Source organism: Stigmatopora argus, chromosome 12 (assembly GCF_051989625.1).
Source record: "Stigmatopora argus isolate UIUO_Sarg chromosome 12, RoL_Sarg_1.0, whole genome shotgun sequence".
Classification (NCBI taxonomy): Eukaryota; Metazoa; Chordata; class Actinopteri; order Syngnathiformes; family Syngnathidae; genus Stigmatopora; species Stigmatopora argus.
The window spans coordinates 15,614,789-15,633,208 of record NC_135398.1 but is presented as its reverse complement, the minus strand read 5'-3'; the positions used below and the strand labels follow the sequence as shown (position 1 = coordinate 15,633,208).

At 39.4% G+C, this 18,420-nt stretch overlaps 1 protein-coding gene across 2 annotated transcripts; it reads right to left on the bottom strand.

The window, feature by feature from the left end:
• Positions 1-1,127: 1,127 nt before the first annotated feature.
• LOC144085419 (exostosin-like 2) lies at positions 1,128-17,976 on the bottom strand. 2 transcript variants are annotated; one of them, XM_077614666.1, is made up of 5 exons: positions 17,711-17,975; positions 10,627-11,012; positions 7,191-7,261; positions 6,962-7,074; positions 1,128-3,548 (listed from the first exon to the last, which is right to left on the bottom strand). In XM_077614666.1, exons 1-5 carry the CDS (start codon positions 17,758-17,760, stop codon positions 3,182-3,184), a joined length of 987 nt encoding a protein of 328 aa, XP_077470792.1. In that variant the 5' UTR covers positions 17,761-17,975; the 3' UTR covers positions 1,128-3,181. The 2 variants fall into 2 exon arrangements, with proteins under 2 accessions (XP_077470792.1, XP_077470793.1); XM_077614667.1 differs by lacking the exon at positions 1,128-3,548 and adding an exon at positions 5,828-6,363 and having other exon boundaries at positions 17,711-17,976.
• Between the last annotated feature and the right edge of the window lie 444 nt (positions 17,977-18,420).

Here is an 18,420-nt window from a genome sequence, read left to right as displayed (position 1 = left end):
AGTGGTTAGCGCGTCGGCCTCACAGTGGGGGCCATGGGTTCAAATCTACGTCGGTCCACCTGTGTGGAGTTGCATGTTCTCCCTGGGTATGCGTGGGTTTTCTCCAGGTACTCCAGTTTCCTCCCACATTCCAAAGACATGCATGGTAGGCTGATTGGACACTCTAAATTGCCCTTAGGTATGAGTGTGAGTGTGCATGGTTGTCCTTTGTCTCCTTCTGCCCTGTGATCGGCTGGCCACCGATTCTGGGTGTCACCCGCCTCTGGCCTGGAGACAGCTGGGATTGGCTCCAGCACCCCCCGCAACCCTAATGAGGATAAAGCGGTTCAGAAAATGAGATGAGAATCTTATCAAAAGAGTATGAAAATGTTTAAAGACTCACACAGAACTATAACTATTGAATTTCTCCAATAAAAATAATTTATGTAACATTGTGTTACTGCATAGTTGGAACCGAAGACGCAAGTGGAGGTAAGGTTTCGGGAGAAGTCGTATGACTCAATGGACTCAAGTACTGTATTTACTCGCATAGAAGCTGCATTTGTCGGACAAAAAAATGATGATTGAATCGAGGGTACGGCTTATATGCGCATAAAAAGATGACATGTACGAAACTGCAAGGTGACAGACGAAACGCCATTACACAAGACAATGCAGCCGATACGGTCATTTAGTTCACAATAGAGAAAAAATAAACACATAAAACGCTAAACGAAATTAATTTTGACGTCGATGAATGAAATTCAAGAAGAAAAAAATGTATCTTACATAAAACGTGAAAAAACTCACTTGTGCCTGTCACTGCTCGCTCAGGGCGTCGCCATCTTACCTAGGGCATCGGTGTCTTACCTAGTTAAACGTGCTCTGACTGGCCAGACGTGAGTAGCCTTGATAGATGTGTTTGTAGCGTTTACCATGTCAGCACATCCCAATAGTTGCTGAGGCTGATTGAAGGTCTTGCTGTCGATTGTTAAGATATCAGCATTGATACCTGGGTGATGTGTATCTCATGCTATTATTGCACCCAGAGACTTGGTGAATACTATACCACTATGGACACACTTCCTGCTTGTGCTTACGTTGCTTCCTTTTTGAAAGGAAATGCTTGATTATGAAATGAAACAAAATTACGCTTTGATTTTTTTTCATTTCATTTCTTGGACGAAAGTGACAACTTTTGCAGTAATATGAACCATCGAAATAATTGAGATATTTTGACATTACAAGCAATATGGCTGCCACAACATCTTAAACTTCTGGTAAAAAAAGTAATTTCTGTCATTAAAAAGCAACAGGTTTTCATCAAAAAGACTTATTTCTTTTTTCAAATTGAATAATTTGATATGTTGCATTTACAAAGACAGGCATATTGACTTCCTTATGATATTGACCCTAATAATGTGCTTTCGATTCATATAGTATCCCAGACATAACATATGCGATGATTTTTCTGAAGATTTTCCCTTAAAAGTAACACATTTGTACTCCGTATTAAAACCATCAATATGGAGGTGAAAATTGTGAATCAGGGGGCGACTTATACGCGAGAAATTGTAAAATTCCACTATTTAAAGGCAACTTTAAGGGTGCGGCTTATACGTGGGGGCAGCTTATTAGTGAGAAAATACGGTAAGTGGACAAGTGGACTGTCTTTACCAGGCAACAATTCTCTGAGCAAGCATAGCGATCAAAAGACTAATAATTTATCATCTGAAATTATTAATGCTGGGATTTTTTTACTGGTGCACTTTGGGCGACACTATCAGGGTCAAAAGTGTCCAGCCAACAAAAACTTGTTGTTTTGGATCCCAGGTCATCACTCTTCATTGGCCAAAGTAGTGAATAAAACGGTTTGATCAAAACAACAGAATAGGCTATTTACTGGCTGGTCCACTTCATTCAGTGATCTAAATTTACTCAATTCTCTGCATGGTTGCAGGAGAAAATAGAGGTAACCATTTTCCTGATAAAATGATACAATTTCTTCTTGGGGGGGGGAAAGTCACTCAACACTGGCCACCACTGTAAGAAAACTAAATGTTAGAGGCTGCAAAATATTGTGCTTTTTGGTTTGTACTACAAAGAAAAGGACTATTGATTGTGGCCCAGTGAAGTCCAATCAATTGAAATCAGTAAACTACTCCTGATATGATGGTTTGGTTTTAAGGTTATAGTAATGATTCCACTTTGCAGACAGTTCATTTGTGACCATCTTGTGACAGCTCCAATCAGCTGACGTCCACTGTACCCTCAATTGTACTGTCTCCATGAAATGCCATCGTTGGAAAGATGGTCTAATTTTTATGATCACATGAACCTCCACATTCCTTGTGGCTCTGTTAATATCCTCATCCAACCTCATCCGAAAAATTGTATTTTACTTATAATATATGAAGGTTCTAATTCCTTCTTTTACATAATATTCTGATGTTGTAGAGACTATTTCCCATCCAAATATTCCAATATGTTCTTGAGATAAATCATATATGTATTATGAATTTTTTTTTCATTGAAAAAATACTTTTGGGATTTTAAAAGCCGAAAAACTTCAGTAAAAAGTTCGTCCGCACTCGTCTTTTGTTTACATTTGATCTGCTGTTTTGCATAGGGTGATTATTTCTTCAAGCTGGCAGCACCTAACGGACTCTAAACATTATTTTTCGTATCTACAGGGTGTAAGGAGCGCGGCGCTAACATCAAAACAGTGCATTTTTGCTATTTAGGCCTGTCATGAGACTTTTAATTTTCATAAAAATGTGCTTTAGGCAGACAACAGGTTAATGGTATTTCTTTTTGGAAGGAGTACCATGTAAAAAGAGGAATGAGATCAAGGACCTAGGAAGATTCAATTAACCATCAGATGAACCATGAGAGTAAACCATATTGTGAATACACTCTTACGATGAGAGCACTACAGTCATCTATTCTAGTGGATGAATAATTTTCCACTAGTAAGGCAGAAATATATATAATTTTTGCCAAGGCCACTACGTCTGCTGTTTAGAATCTCATCCTATCCAACTCCACATCAGAACTTATAGAAGTTATTAAACCAAGGATTTTGATACAGAATAGGTAAAAAGCAATTTCGATCATTTCTTTAGTATAAGGTTGCTCTCAAAACGACACGAGAGGACAGCATACTTATGCATGCATGTCAAATGGAAAGATTCCCTCAGCCTCAACTCTTGTGAAACTGAGTCACCCTAATGTTGGAAAACTGCAGTGGCATGAAGCCATACATTTGGGCCAATTGATTGAGGCAGTCAGAGCTACGTTTGAAATTTTCTGGGCGCTGCCACAAACCCTTGAATCCGCTGCTGGCTTCCTTCTCTAGGTTAACCATCTCCAGAGGTTCGACGAAAACACCTGCGGGCTTAGCGCCAGACCAGAGTTCGCGCAGGTGAAGGGCCACAACAAAGTTAATGGCAACGTCTTCACAGTTCTGTGTGGCTTTCACCAGACTGTGCATCGCTTTTGGCTGGTCCTCATACAGTTTTAGGTAGCGACGATGGAAGAATGCAGCACCGATCAACACCATAGAATATCTAAATGAAACAAAGAAAAAATATTATTTTTATACTTTGAAGCACTCATCAACTTACCTGTAGCTAACATTCTGGAAATTAATGTAAAGAAAAAAAATTGACAAAGGAATAGGTCGTAACCCAAAAACTCCCAAAGGAATGTAACACTTTTAGCGCAGATTGATGTTAGCTCTCGGCATTAGCCACTGATGAGTGGCACATAGAGCTTAGGCCTGAACGATACATTGATCAAAATTGTGACACAATCCTGTCGAGTGATGTGAGGCAATAGTATTACAGTCTCCCCTCGAATATAGCGACTTCAACTTTCGCTGATTCAATTTTATTTTTTTCTGAGAGATATTTTTAAAAAGTTCATACAAATGTCTAAATCTACGCTGAAACAATGGAATGGAAGACATGAAAAAGGTGGTGAAAAATGGCAGAGGTCAGGACAACATTTCATCTCTCAGCGCCGAAGAAGGTAAACAGTGGGGCAAATAAGTATTTAGTCAACCACCAATTGTGCAAGTTCTTCTACTTGAAAAGATTAGAGGGGCCTGTAATTGTCCACATGGGTAAATCTCTACCATGAGAGACAGAATGTGGAAAAAAAAGAAAATCACATTGTTTGATTTTTAAAGAATTTATATCCAAATTAGAGTGGAAAATAAGTATTTGGTCACCTACAAACAAGCAAGATTTCTGGCTGTAAAAGAGGTCTAACTTCTTCTAACGAGGTCTAACAAGGTCTCCACTCGTTACCTGTATTAATAGCTCATTAACTCATTATCGGTATAAAAGACACCTGTCCACAACCTCAGTCTCTCATACTCCAAACTCCACTATGGCCAAGACCATAGACAAAACCAGAGACAAAATTGTAGACCTGCACGAGGCTGGGAAGACTGAATCTGCAATAGGTAAAATGCTTGGTGTGAAGAAATCAACTGTGGGAGCAATTATTAGAAAATGGAAGATGTACGAGACCACTGATAATCTCCCTCGATCTGGGGCTCCATGCAAGATCTCACCCTGTGGCGTCAAAATGATAACAAGAACAGGGAGAAAAAATCCCAGAACCACACAGGGGGACCTAATGAATGACCTACAGAGAGCTGGGACCACAGTAACAAAAGCTACTATCAGTAACAGAATGCGTCGCCAGGGACTCAAATCCTGCACTGCCAGACATGTCCCCCTGCTGAAGCCACGACACATCGAGGCCCGTCTGCGGTTCGCTAGAGAGCATTTGGATGATCCAGAAGAAGACTGGGAGAATGTGTTGTGGTCAGATGAAACCAAAATAGAACTTTTTGGTAGAAACACAGGTTCTCGTCTTTGGAGGAGAAAGAATACTGAATTGGATCCGAAGAACACCATACCCACTGTGAAGCATGGGGGTGGAAACATCATGCTTTGGGGCTGTTTTTCTGCAAAGGGACCAGGGCGACTGATCTGTGTAAAGGAAAGAATGAATGGGGCAATGTATCGAGAGATTTTGAGTGAACATCTCCTTCCATCAGCAAGGACATTGAAGATGAGACGTGGCTGGGTCTTTCAGCATTACAATGATCGCAAACAAACAGCCAGGGCAACAAAGGAGTGGCTTCGTAAGAAGCATTTCAAGGTCCTGGAGTGGCCTAGCCAGTCTCCAGATCTCAACCCCATAAAAAATCTGTGGAGGTAGTTGAAAGTCCGTGTTTCCCAACGACAGCCCCAAAACATCACTGCTCTAGAGGAGATCTGCATGGAGGAATGGGCCAAAATACCAGCAACAGTGTGTGAAAAGCTTGTGAAGAGTTACAGAAAACATTTGGCCTCCGTTATTGCCAACAAAGGCTACATAACAAAGTATTGAGATGAACTTTTGGTATTGACCAAATACTTATTTTCCACCATGATTTGAAAACAAATTCTTTAAAAATCAAACAATGTGATTTTCTGGTTGTTTTTTTCCACATTCTGTCTGTCATGGTTGAGGTTTACCCATGTTGTCAATTCCAGGCCTCTATATATATATGCATATATACACATATGTACATATGTGTATATACTGTGTATATATATATATACATATACGTATATATTCGTGTGTATATATATATATATATATATATGTATATGTATATGTATATGTATATATGTATATATATATATTTATATATATATATATATATATATATATATATATATATATATATATATATATATATATATATATATATATATATATATATATATATATATATATATATATATACACATGTATTTGCATATGTACATTTGTTACCTTAAAAGAAAGCATAGCAATTGAACAACTAATAATGTTGGGGCCAACAATGCCTTGTTGTTTCGGTACCCATAACATTGTAAAAAAAACATGTCATGTGCCGCAGTCTTCATTAAAATATTTTGACCCAAACACCAGAATAGTTTACTTAGTGGGTGGTCTATTTCAGTGGTCCCAAACCTTTTTATCACCGTGGACCGACCGGTAAAGCTCTTCCTATTTTCTCATGGACTGGCGTGTGGGGAGGGCGCCAACTTAAGACAAAAGCGTGGACTATATGTTGCACAGACGAGGTCCACGATGGCAAAAAAACTAGTCCTGAGCATAATAAAACATTTTATTATTATTGTTATTATAAAAACTCTTCTCATTTCAAGTACGAGGGTGCGATTGAAAACGTTAATATTTATTTCTCTGACGGACCGGCAATGGGTGGCTCAGGCACCAGTCCCCGTCCATGGATCGGTGGTTGTGGACCGCTGGTCTATTTCATTCTTTGTTCTCGATCGACTCCGCTCACCATATTCATCTTTAAGCTATTTCCTAGACAAAACATATTAATCATCTTTCAGATAAAACAATTTAATTTCTTGGAAAAATAGACAAAAACACTGGCTGCCATAGTACTGAAACTAAATGGACAGGGGGTAGTGCACGAAGAAGCCTACCCTTTACTAGCTTCCTAGCCATCTGTAAAATAGGATTTAAACTGTGTTTTGTGCATTTTGGGGTTATTTTAAAAAAGAAAATAAGAAAGAAAGAAAAAGAGACAGAAAAGCATTGAGGCTCATTGAAGTCCAATCAATCAAATTCAGTAAAGTACTTCCTGAGGTACTCGCTAGGGGGACTATTGTGTACAACAACATATGCCCCTATCATTCAAATTCTAAATTAATGGCTTTTGCTCTTCATCCATTTATTGGTTTTATTTCTATTCCCTGTTTATGTTAATTTTGTTTTTAACTGCCGTGATGATTTAATGGGAATTTTTATTATTATTATTATTATTTTTATTTCTATCTCCCACTTGTGTCGTTGTGAATTTCGTCTAATATAAATCACTTTTAGTTACATTGTGCTAAACAAATGAACATGCCTTGGCTTTAATACAATGCACACAAATCACAGTTTATCATCTTACTTGTCTCCTTGTTTATGTAAATCTGGCAGCCCTTGGCCACTGTAGTTGTACACCCCAGGCGCGGTCTCGACATGTTTCCGGGGAACAAAGCCAACAATTTGGTCTGGAAATTGCTATTGAACAAACACATTGATATGTCAAAATAAAATCTGGCTAGATTTTACAGAGTGCATTACACTAGACTTAATGGGCATTTTCAATCTGGTGTAGCTAAACACCAACTGTTTACCTTCCAAACAGAGAAAGCAAAACTGATGTCTGAAACGCTGAGAAGAACGTCATCATCCAACATCAACACAGCTAAAAAAAGAAGTGAAATTAAATGTCAGGCTTTGGTTTCTATTACAGGTGATTAAAAAACAATTTTGCGAGATTTTACATTGGACGATTCTAGGATCAATTCAAAATCCTTCTGAATCAATATTTATACATGTTTTTGGTGGAAATAAACTATAGGTGACTGCACTTCCACTTGTCTCCACTAGTCAGCAGTCACCGTGACATGTAGTAATCATCATGTGAATATGATATTTTTGTCTTTTGGCCATGTGTTGGTTAGGGTACCTGTAATCCGCAAGCTAATGTTTTGACCTGCCTTTTTATTTTTAATAAATGTTCATTAGCTGCCTAAAGGTGTAGTGGTTCACGTGCCTGACTTCGGTGCAGGCAGGTGTGGGGTTGATTCCCACTGTTGGCGGTATGGTGGTGAGTGTGATTTGGTCATCTGTCTCTGTGTGCCTGAAGTCCGCTGGGTTAGGCTCCAGCAACCCCTGCTACCCTTACGAGGATGAGCTAACAAGCGAACGAACTGTCCATTATTGAGCACTATACATCCTTTAAGATGTTTTTCCCTCATATTTTGAATCTGGAAAAAAATGTTACAATGAAGGCCATGTGTTGTTCAAACATTCACCATGTTTACTTACTGAATGAGCTTTCAGATTATTGATTCCAAAAAGCATAAATGAAGCAATACTCTTTGTATAAATGCAAAAGTCGGTTGCTTAAAGAATCTAAATATGCAAATCAGGAAACAAACTTGTGGGAAAACTCGGTTATGGTAAAACAGATAAAGCATCTACTCAAAATACACTATGCAAATAATTGTGTTTCTAGTCCAGTGGTCCCTCTACTTAAGAATGCTTCTACATACAAAATTTTCTGGTTATAAAACCATTTGATATGCAAATTACTGTTCCAATATACAAAAACAAGATCCAAGTTACGAAATTCACCAAAACGTTTTGTGTATCCAGTATTTTAGATTGAAATTGTTGTGGTGACGTTGCATTCTCTCCCTCCACTTCGCTGGCCTCCCATTCACTGTCTCACAAAAACATTATTTTTCATCCATCCTTCCATCTTCCATACCGCCCATCCTCTAAGGCAGGGATCCCCAAACTTTTTCCTGTGAGGGCCACATAACTTTTCCCTTCTCTGATGGGGGGCCGGTGTCAGTTTGTAACAGAAAAAGTGTGACCATCGTAGGGGAGCTTAATTTTTTTATTGTTTTCCAGAAAGCCATACATAACCAAATAACCCTTTCCAGGTTCTTTACAGAAAAAAAGTCAGGAAACAAATAATAACACTATTAATGAAATAAATAACTAAATAACCCTCTATGAGTTCTTCACAGAAAAAAAGGAAATAAATAACACTATTTATGAAATAAATAATAACTAAATAACTCTCTCTGGGTTCTTCATAGAAAAAAAGCCATGGAACATAAAATAAAAATGAGCAGTTGCACTGTGTCTTGCACATCCGTGCTTTCATCCAGTGCTAATGAAAAAAAGTCAAATTCTTTCGTCTTCTGCTGCAGCTGGGCATATACATTACTCCCGATTTCTTCAACGTGTCTGGTGCTTGTACTTGCCGACAGACTTACGGCATTAAATGCATCTTTCTTCTCGGGACACAACTCCTCCGCGACAGCATCCATACATTTCTTAACAAACTCTCCGTCAGTGAAAGGCTTACCGCTGCTTGCTATCAGTTTAGCAACCTGAAAGCTGGCCCGAACGGATGCCTGGTTCAGCTGAGCTTGGCGTACAAATGTATTCTGCTGAGATAGTAGTCCACTTTTTAGCTTTGAGAGTTTGTCTGCTCGTATTTGGCCTTGCAAGCTTCATACTTGTCTTTGTGACGGGATTCATAGTGTCGGCGAAGATTGTATTCTTTGAATACTCTTGACAGATGTGACAAACAGCCTTTTCTTTGCATTGAACAAAAAATAATTGTTTGTCCACTGCAGGTTAAATACCCTGCATTCTGAATAATTTTTTCTCTTACCTAACTTTTTCACCATTATTCCATTCTCTCTTTGACAGGGAAACCTTATCCAATCCTTAATATCCTAATAATCATCAACATGACCCACGCCAAAGCTAGGATTTTTTTTCTGGGGGCCAAATAGGAAAAAAATCCGATAGTGTCTCTGGTATTGTTCAGAGGGCCGGGCCAAATGTGCTGACGGGCCGTATCCGGCCCGCGGGCCGTAGTTTGGTGACCCCTGCTCTAAGGGGTTGCTAGATCCTAACCCAGCTGTTGTCTGGCGAAAGGCAGACTACACCCTAGACTGGTCGCCAGTCAGTCGCAGGGCACACAGAGAGACAAACGACCATCCACACTCCTAATCATACCGTAGGTAAGCACTAGAAGTGACACGCACAAACACGCACAAACACGCACAAACACGCACAAACGCCCTCAAATGGCATCCTCCCTTGGAATGACCATATTGCTTGTTTTGTTTTGTTAAATCATCTTTCTCGAATTGCAGGATATGGCTTTCCCAAAATACATACTGTGTTTGATATCCAGTTTTAAGTTTCACTACAAACGACCATCCACACTCCTAATCATACCGTCTCCAGCGGGAATCGAGCCTGCGCTTGTCCACACCGAAGTCAGACGAGTGAACCTCTACACCACGAGGCGGCACTCATGTTATGTTAATTTGTGGATAAAGAAAGTTTGTTTTTTATTTAAAATTACTGGTGCCAATGAAATGAAGACGCAGTCCCTGTTATTCATCCATGACTCATATTGCAAAGGCAATACGGCCGTAACCCACCTACCATCATTACGATATTAGGGCAGAAGGAACCATTAAAAGTAAAAACTCCTTGGCATGGCCTCTCTGTCGTCACTGACCAACGAGATGGAGAGACCCCTTTTGATAAAGAAAAAAATGGAGGACATACAGCTGAAGGAGTCAATTTCTTAAAATGCATATATTTAATGCTAAGTTGTTTTGAATTCATAATTTGCAGTTGTTTAGATGTGTGTTTATGGGTATATGTTCATGTTGTCTGTTGCCTACCGTTAGCTTCTCCTCAGACTTGCATGCTTGTTATTCATTTAAATACATAATTAAATCATTTTCCTCCTCGTTTCTCTCTTTTGTGCTTTTCTCGCATCTTTTATACAAAATTGGGACACTGATAATTTTTAAGGATTTAGTTGGTCTTGTTTTTGAGGATTGTGAAACAAATTGGAGATTGTACATATTAAAATACTGTTCTATATTTATGAAAAATCTAAGTTACGAAACATGTTCTGGAACCAATTAATTTCATAAGGAGAGGTACCACTGCATTTCATTTTGTCCCTTGGCAAAATGGCCAATAAGAGCATGTTAACAAGGCAAGATGCAAACTCACCATCAGTGTGAATTTCCGAAAAGGGTTGCAGTCTGTTTTGCAAACTGTTCATCTTTTGCTCTAAAAAGACAATAGGAATATTATGAGGGCCCAAAGAGTCCCGTAATTTCTGGCTGGGGCCTTCATCAACATTATTCCACACTATGAGAATCTTATGGAGATTTGATACAGCCAGGCAACGTTCGAGGACTTTCAGTAGAATCTCATCTCGTTTATAGGTTTGGATGATGAGGGTAAACCCCTCCTGCTTGAAGTCAGTGAGATCCCTCGTCTTTTCTGTGACAACACTCTGGTGACCATGGAAAGCTTTACGAGTGACAACGACCACAAGCAGCACGAGGATGCACCAAAAGAACAGGAAGGCTCGGTTGCGGCTAAAACACCATCTGCAGAGTAAAAGACAGTAACACAAATCTTTATGAATTGAATTTATTCGGATGATTCATTTGAAAGGGTTGTTGTGAGTATTACTAGGGCATAACATGCTGGCCATCCTCAATTTATGAATTACGGGTATTTCTAAAACTAGCATGAAGCTAAATAGTACTCAACTATTTGGAAAAAAATTACATTTACGGAGCCAAAATTAAATGTGGATAATTAGAATCTAGATGAAAGCATTATTCTAGTGTATTGTCATTTTTGGATATAACAGGAAAAGGAATCTGTCCCTAATGATTTATTGCTACACTGTTCCCTTTGTTTCCTGGTAAAGGAAGTTGGCATGAGAAATTCAAAACCTAAACTCAGGTAACCAAGGCTAAGATTGATTTGATCACACAACTTCCCTCTGTCGTCCACATTACAATATATTTTGGCAGTGGTGGGCCGTCAGGGCCTTCAAGGCCTTCTCTGCTGGCCTAAGAAATATCTGAATCATATTATATTTTGTCCATCAATACTTATTATTCCAAATGGTCTGTTAGCTTCCTTTCATTGCTTTTCCCCCTGGTTGCACTGCTTCCAGATGTGTGTTTTCATATTGAAGCATTTAACCAATCACATTTCAGCCATTATTTGTTGCCAGATCAGATCTGCCTCAAAGCCTTCACAATCAGTTCTTGCGGGCTCTGCTGCATTAAACTAGACTGTTGCTTTTAACCAATCAGATTTCGAGTTGGCAACCCCACAATGATTTTTCATAGGCGTTAGCATTTTGCTGGCTGGGACATGTCATTGCTTTCACAAACTATGAATGGCTAGTAGGTGGGCCAAAGCAGTACCCGAGGCAGCCGAGATCGCAAACTCCACCCACTATGGCCGACAGAAGCAGAAGCAAAAACAAATTGCTTCTGTTTGCTCACAAAGCTATTTTCCAGACGGACTTTTCCAGAAAAAAATGGACATCATTAAGAAAGGGCGGTCAACTCCGAAGCTAGCAAGCCTGTTACAGCCGGGAAAATGGTGTCTGGGGCACTTTCAGCGCGCTAACTTAGCTCCACAAGCAAATAGTATATTGTTGTGTTGATTTAATGCTATTTTCAAAACGGACTATGCCGTTAATATGACAGGACAGGCTCGACTTTCATCATTAGCTTCGATGGCGATAGGAAAGAAGGAAGCAAGAAAGGAGGATGGATATTGTGTAAAAAGGATATTTGGTGAGTAAAATTACAAATATGGCTATATTCCTGAATAATATTTCAATTGTGGGCCAAGTTCTGATATCTGAAAAGCTCCAGTGTTTGTATTTAAGCTCCAGTGTTTGTATTTAATCACAAAATGCTGCTAGGAAGTGGATTTTACCCCAGTTTAATTTTTGGCGTTTCACCATTGACGTCCATCGCTGTCTTTTCCCGGGAAAAATGACCCCCATGGCCTGGTTGTAATGTCTCAAAAGCTCCAGTATTTGTATTCAATCAATAAATGATGCTAGGAAGTGGATTTTACCTAATTTTAGTGCATTTTTGTCATTTCACGTATGGACGTATCGACGTTCATCGCTGTCTTTTTACCGGGAAATGATACTCCGGGCCCGGTTCTGATGTCAAAAAAGCTCCAGTATTTGTATTTACTCAATAAATGCTGTTTTTGGCTGGATTTTACCCCATTTTCGGGCAATGTTTGCCCGTACGCCATTGACGTTCATCGCTGTCTTTTCCCGGGAAAATCACCCACTGGCCTGGTTTTAATGTCTGAAAAGCTCCAGTATTTGTATTTAATCATGAAATGCTGCTAGGAAGTGGATTTTACCCCATTTTTGTGCATTAATTTATTGATTATTTTTTATGTGTCGCAGCTGTAGCTTCAGTAGAGGTTTTATAGCCATAAAATAGTTTTTGAGGGTTGGATTGATACGTTGAAGGCGCTACCAGAAAATGCACCGCCCGCCACTGTATTTTGGATTGGATTGAATAACTTTATCCTGTATTCGGGAAATTTCATTGTCACAGTAGCAAGAGGGTGAGAATGCAGGAAAATACATTTTAGACATAAATAGATAGGTAATAAATAAATAAATACGCGTGTTGCTGAAATATATATATATATATATATACACACACACACACACACACATATATATATATATATATATATATATATATATATATATATACACATATATATATATATATATATATATATATATATATATATACATACATATATATATACATATGTATATATATATACACACACACATACATACATATATATATATACATACATCAGTGGCGGTTGGTGCATTTTCTCGTAGCGCCTTCAATCCCTCAAAAACTATTTTATGGCTATAAAACCTCTACTGCAGCTAGAGCTGCGACACATAAAAAATAATCAATAAATCAATGCACAAAAATGGGGTAAAATCCACTTCCTAGCAGCATTTCATGATTAAAGACAAATACTGGAGCTTTTCACACATTAAAACCAGGCCAGAGGGGCGATTTTCCCGGGAAAAGACAGCGATGAACGTCAATGGCGTATGGGCAAACATTGCCCGAAAATGGGGTAAAATCCAGCCGAAAACAGCATTTATTGATTAAATACTGGAGCTTTTTAGACATCAGAACGTCGATACGTCCATACGTGAAATGACAAAAAATGCACTAAAATTAGGTAAAATCCACTTCCTAGCAGCATTTATTGACTGAATACAAATACTGGAGCTTTTGAGACATTACAACCAGGCCAGGGGGGTGATTTCCTAGGGAAAAGACAGCGATGGACGTCAATGGCGAAACGGCAAAAATTAAACTGGGGTAAAATCCACATCCTAGCAGCATTTAGTGATTAAATACAAACACTGGAGCTTAAATACAAACACTGGAGCTTTTCAGATATCAGAACCGGGCCCACAATTGAAATATTATTTAGGAATATAGCCATATTATACTCACCAAAAATTCTTTTTAACTGTACACAATATCCATCCTCCTTTCTTTCTTCCTTCTTTCCTATCGCCATCGAAGCTAATGATGAAAGTCGAGCCTGTCCTGTCATATTTCCGGCATAGTCCGTTTTGAAAATGGCTTTAAATCAACACAACAATATACTATTTGCTTGTGCAGCTAAGTTAGCGCACTGAAAGTGCCGCACACACCATTTTCCCGGCTGTATCAGGCTTGCTAGCTTCGGAGTTGACCGCCCTTTCTTAATGATGTCCATATTTTTCTGGAAAATAGCTTTCTGAGCGAATCTGCAACAGAATCCATTTGTTTTTGCTTCTGTCGGCCATTGTGGGTGGAGTTTGCGATCCCTGGCTGCCTCACTATGGCTTTGGCCCGCCTACTAGCCAATCATAGTTGGTGAAAGCAATGACGTATCCCAGCCAGCAAAATGCTAATGCGTATGAAAAAGCATTGTGGGGTTGCCAACTCGAAATCTGATTGGTTAAAAGCAACAGTCTAGTTTAATGCAGCAGAGCCCGCAGAACTGATTGTGAAGGCTTTGAGACAAATCTGATCTGGCAACAAATAATGGCTGAAATGTGATTGGTTAAAAGCTTCAATATGAAAACACACATCTGGAAGCAGTGCAACCAGTGGGAAAAGCAATGAAAGGAAGCTAACAGACCATTTGGAATAATAAGTATTGATGGACAAAATATAATATGATTCCGATATTTCTTAGGCCAGCTGAGAAGGCCTTGAAGGCCCTGACGGCCCGCCACTGACATGTATGTATGTATATATATACACATGTACATACATATATATATATACATATATATACATACATTTATATATATAGATTTCAGCAACACGCTTATTTATTTATTAATGTATTTATTTATGTATACATGTATTTATTTCTGATATGCAGGTGCAAATGTGTCAATTCCCCACATTGTCCTCAGCCATCCGCTCACAATTTAAATGTTGCATGTACTGGCAGCATTTCTTTGCTCTCAAGAGTTTATGCTGTCGGCATAAAAAGTCTGATGAATTGAACCAAATCCTTCATAGGCCAAACGTATGATTAATAGAACTGTTGTATGGTGGAAGGCATGCTGAAAGCCACATAAATTATTATTGGAATACAGACTAGACTCATCTTATCTCATTTTCTGAAACGCTTTATCCTCACTAGGGTCGCGGGGGGTGCTGGAGCCTATCCCAGCTGACTTCGAGCCAGAGTCGTGGGACAGCCTGAATTGGTGGCCAGTCAATCGCAGGGCACAAGGCGGCAAACAACCATTCACACTCACACTCATACCTAGGGACATTTTAGAGTGTCCAATCAGTCTACCATGCATGTCTTTGGAATACAGTGGTACCTCGAGATACGAGCTTAATCCGTTCCGGAACTGAGCTCGTATGACGAGATTCTCGTAACTCGAGCGGACGTTTTCCATTGAAATGAATGGAAAACAAATTAATTCGTTCCAGCCCTCTGAAAAAACACCAAAAACAGGATATTGGATTGGAAAAATGTTTTATTTCTTGTAATTCGCCATCTATTAACAAAGTAACACATAACTAGTGCTTTAATTGTAATAAAATGTGTTTAATCTAACTAATATTGGGCAGATTTCGCCGACGGGAGACAGAGACGTTTGGGGGCATGGGGGGGTTCGTTTTCTTTCCACGACAACGCACTCGTAAACGGAACAAACAAATTTAAATTAACTTGGATTAATATATACAGACACTCAAACATACGTTTAATGTAACTTTACACAAAACTGAATTCTAATTTTGTGGTAATCTTTTGTTACCTTCGTTTTCCGGGTTGGCGGTTTGCCACGCCTCCACCCTCACGTTCGCTACCAATGGACTGTTTGCTGTTGTATTGCCTTTAAAATATTCCCAAAATGATGCACACAAATGTCCTCACAATAGGATAACGCACGACCACTTGCCAACGAGAAATAGTCTTTAAAGAACGATCGCGGGAGCTTCTTTCCTTAGAAAGAATAACAGGAAATACAATAGTTGAGCTTACCCACGTATTGATTGTGGGTAATGAAGTTTTATTCTGAGAAAGAGTGCCATTGCCTATCGGCGTTGTGTGCACGAGTATACTTCATTACCCAGAAAGCCCTCTTTTTGCCCGCGCATACGCGTTGTGCGTTTCCTGGTCTTAGGAGAAACTCGTCTGAATTAATCGTCCCGTGCTCGTAAATATTGTTATACACGAAAGATATGCAAAAAAGACCTGGTTTGGTCGCATCACGAAATTTTGATCGCATGACGGGCGAATTATTCGATCGAAATTTCCGCCGTAAGACGAGAATTTTGTATGACCAGCGGTCGTATGGCGAGGTACCATTGTATAGGAGGAAACCGAAGTACCCAGAGAAAACCCACGCAGGCCCGGGGAGAACATGCAAGCTCCACACAGCTGGACCGACCTGGTTTTGAACCCAGGTCTCCCACTGTGAGGCCGATGCGTTAACCACTTATCCTCCGGGCCGCCCTTACAGACCAGACTGGCCTGCTTTAATCTTTCTTTCATTCTTACAGACCAGACTGGGCTGCTTTAATCTTTCTTTCATTCATTTTCCTTACTGCTTATCCTCACAAGGGTTGTGGGGGGTGCTGCTCAACCATTCACACACTCACACTCATACCTAAGGACAATTTAGTTTTCAAAAAGGTTACACTGCATGTTTTTGGGGTTATGGGGAGGAAGCTGGAGTAGCCAGAGAAAACCCAAGCAAGCCCAGGGAGAACATGGAAACTCCACATAGTGAACTGGAATTTAACCCTCGACCCCAGAACTGCTAGGCCAATGCGCTATACACTAAATCACCGGGCTGCCCTATGCCTTACTTAATCTAATGAGGAAAAAAAAATAAACTTGAGGCTCCAGTTGGCTTTCAACGTAACTGGCATGACAATCTTGTTACGTTCTGGAACCAATTAACTTCATAAGTAGAGATACGACTACTTTCTTCCAGATCGGTTTTCCTCGAGCAAATAACTGGCTGTGACTATGCCTGTGGAAGAAACGTTGGCTCGGTTGACGCATTTCACTCTGGCACGAAACAAAAACTATGTGAACTATGAATACACAGAGGGTAGTGGAAAAACAGGTTGAATTACTTGGCAATTTAACTGGGTATGAGGAAGATAGGTACTTTGAAATAAGTGGCTAAAATTGTGAAAACAAAATGGGAAATGACCCCACAACACCCCAAGAAAGGGCAAACTACCTCAGGTACCTCAGGTAAGTCACGCCCACACGGGCTTGGGTAACGCGTTACATTCTGGCACAAATCAAAAGCGACAGGGACAATTTATACACAGAAGGCAGAGGGGAAACAGGTGGAATTTTGGCAACAGGCAAAGGAAAGCAGACTGTAGCCTGCCAGTCTAGAAGACGGAGTGCGTTACTCCACATAGTGAGGATACACCTGGAATTTAACCCTCGACCCCAGAACTGCGAGGGCAATGCGATATACACTCGTTCACCGGGCTGCCCTATGCCTTACTTAATCTAATGAGGAAAAAAAATAACCTTGAGGCTCCAGTTGGCTTTCAACGTAACTGGCATGACAATCTTGTTAAAGTTAATTGCACCCGTGTGCCGTTGTCATTTTTAAAAATATTTGTGTAAAATGGAGCATATTATATCATCACCATTGTTATTCATATACTTAAGTGTTACATTTTCTGCAAAATTGAAGTTTAGAGCTTACTTGAATTTGTGATGTGAAGAGTAAATCCTTTCTTCTCCAGGGTCATACATGATTCAAGATGCAGGAGACAGAGCAGATGTTCTGTAAAAACTTAAAGACCTTGCCACACAACCTATTTAGTATACAACGTACACAAGTTATAAAAACAATGTGATGAAAAAATTATTTTCAAATTAGCTGGACGTTTGGCAAAAACAAAATGAATTCCATCTGGCGGGCTGGAAGTTTCAATTGCCTCTGACTTCTAAATATTTTAGTGAACATAGAGCAGTGCTGGGCGGGGTTGTGGTGAGGTGTGCAAACCTGTTAAAGCCAATGGGAGCTTTACTAAGTCATGGCAGTCTCAATTTATGAATTACAGTAAATCTAAAACTTGTATGAAGTTAATGGTACTTCAACTATGTGACAAAAAATAAAATGTACGAAATGAAAATTAAATTTGTATGATTAGAATCTACATGAAAGCATAATTCTAATTATGGCAAAAATCATTATTCTTTGACAAGTAATAAAGATATAGTCATTTAAAAGTTGGGAAAGTAGAGCTATTTTTGGTCAGCGGGTTTAATAGAAATTCAATATGTCGCCCGATCTGATTTTGTGAGCAAATTTTCCAATGGTTCGAGGTCAAGGACTCTAACTTGCTTATTTTCTCACAGATTGCCTTAAAACAAGACACCTTCGGGGAAACTAGTCAATTCTAAAAAGGG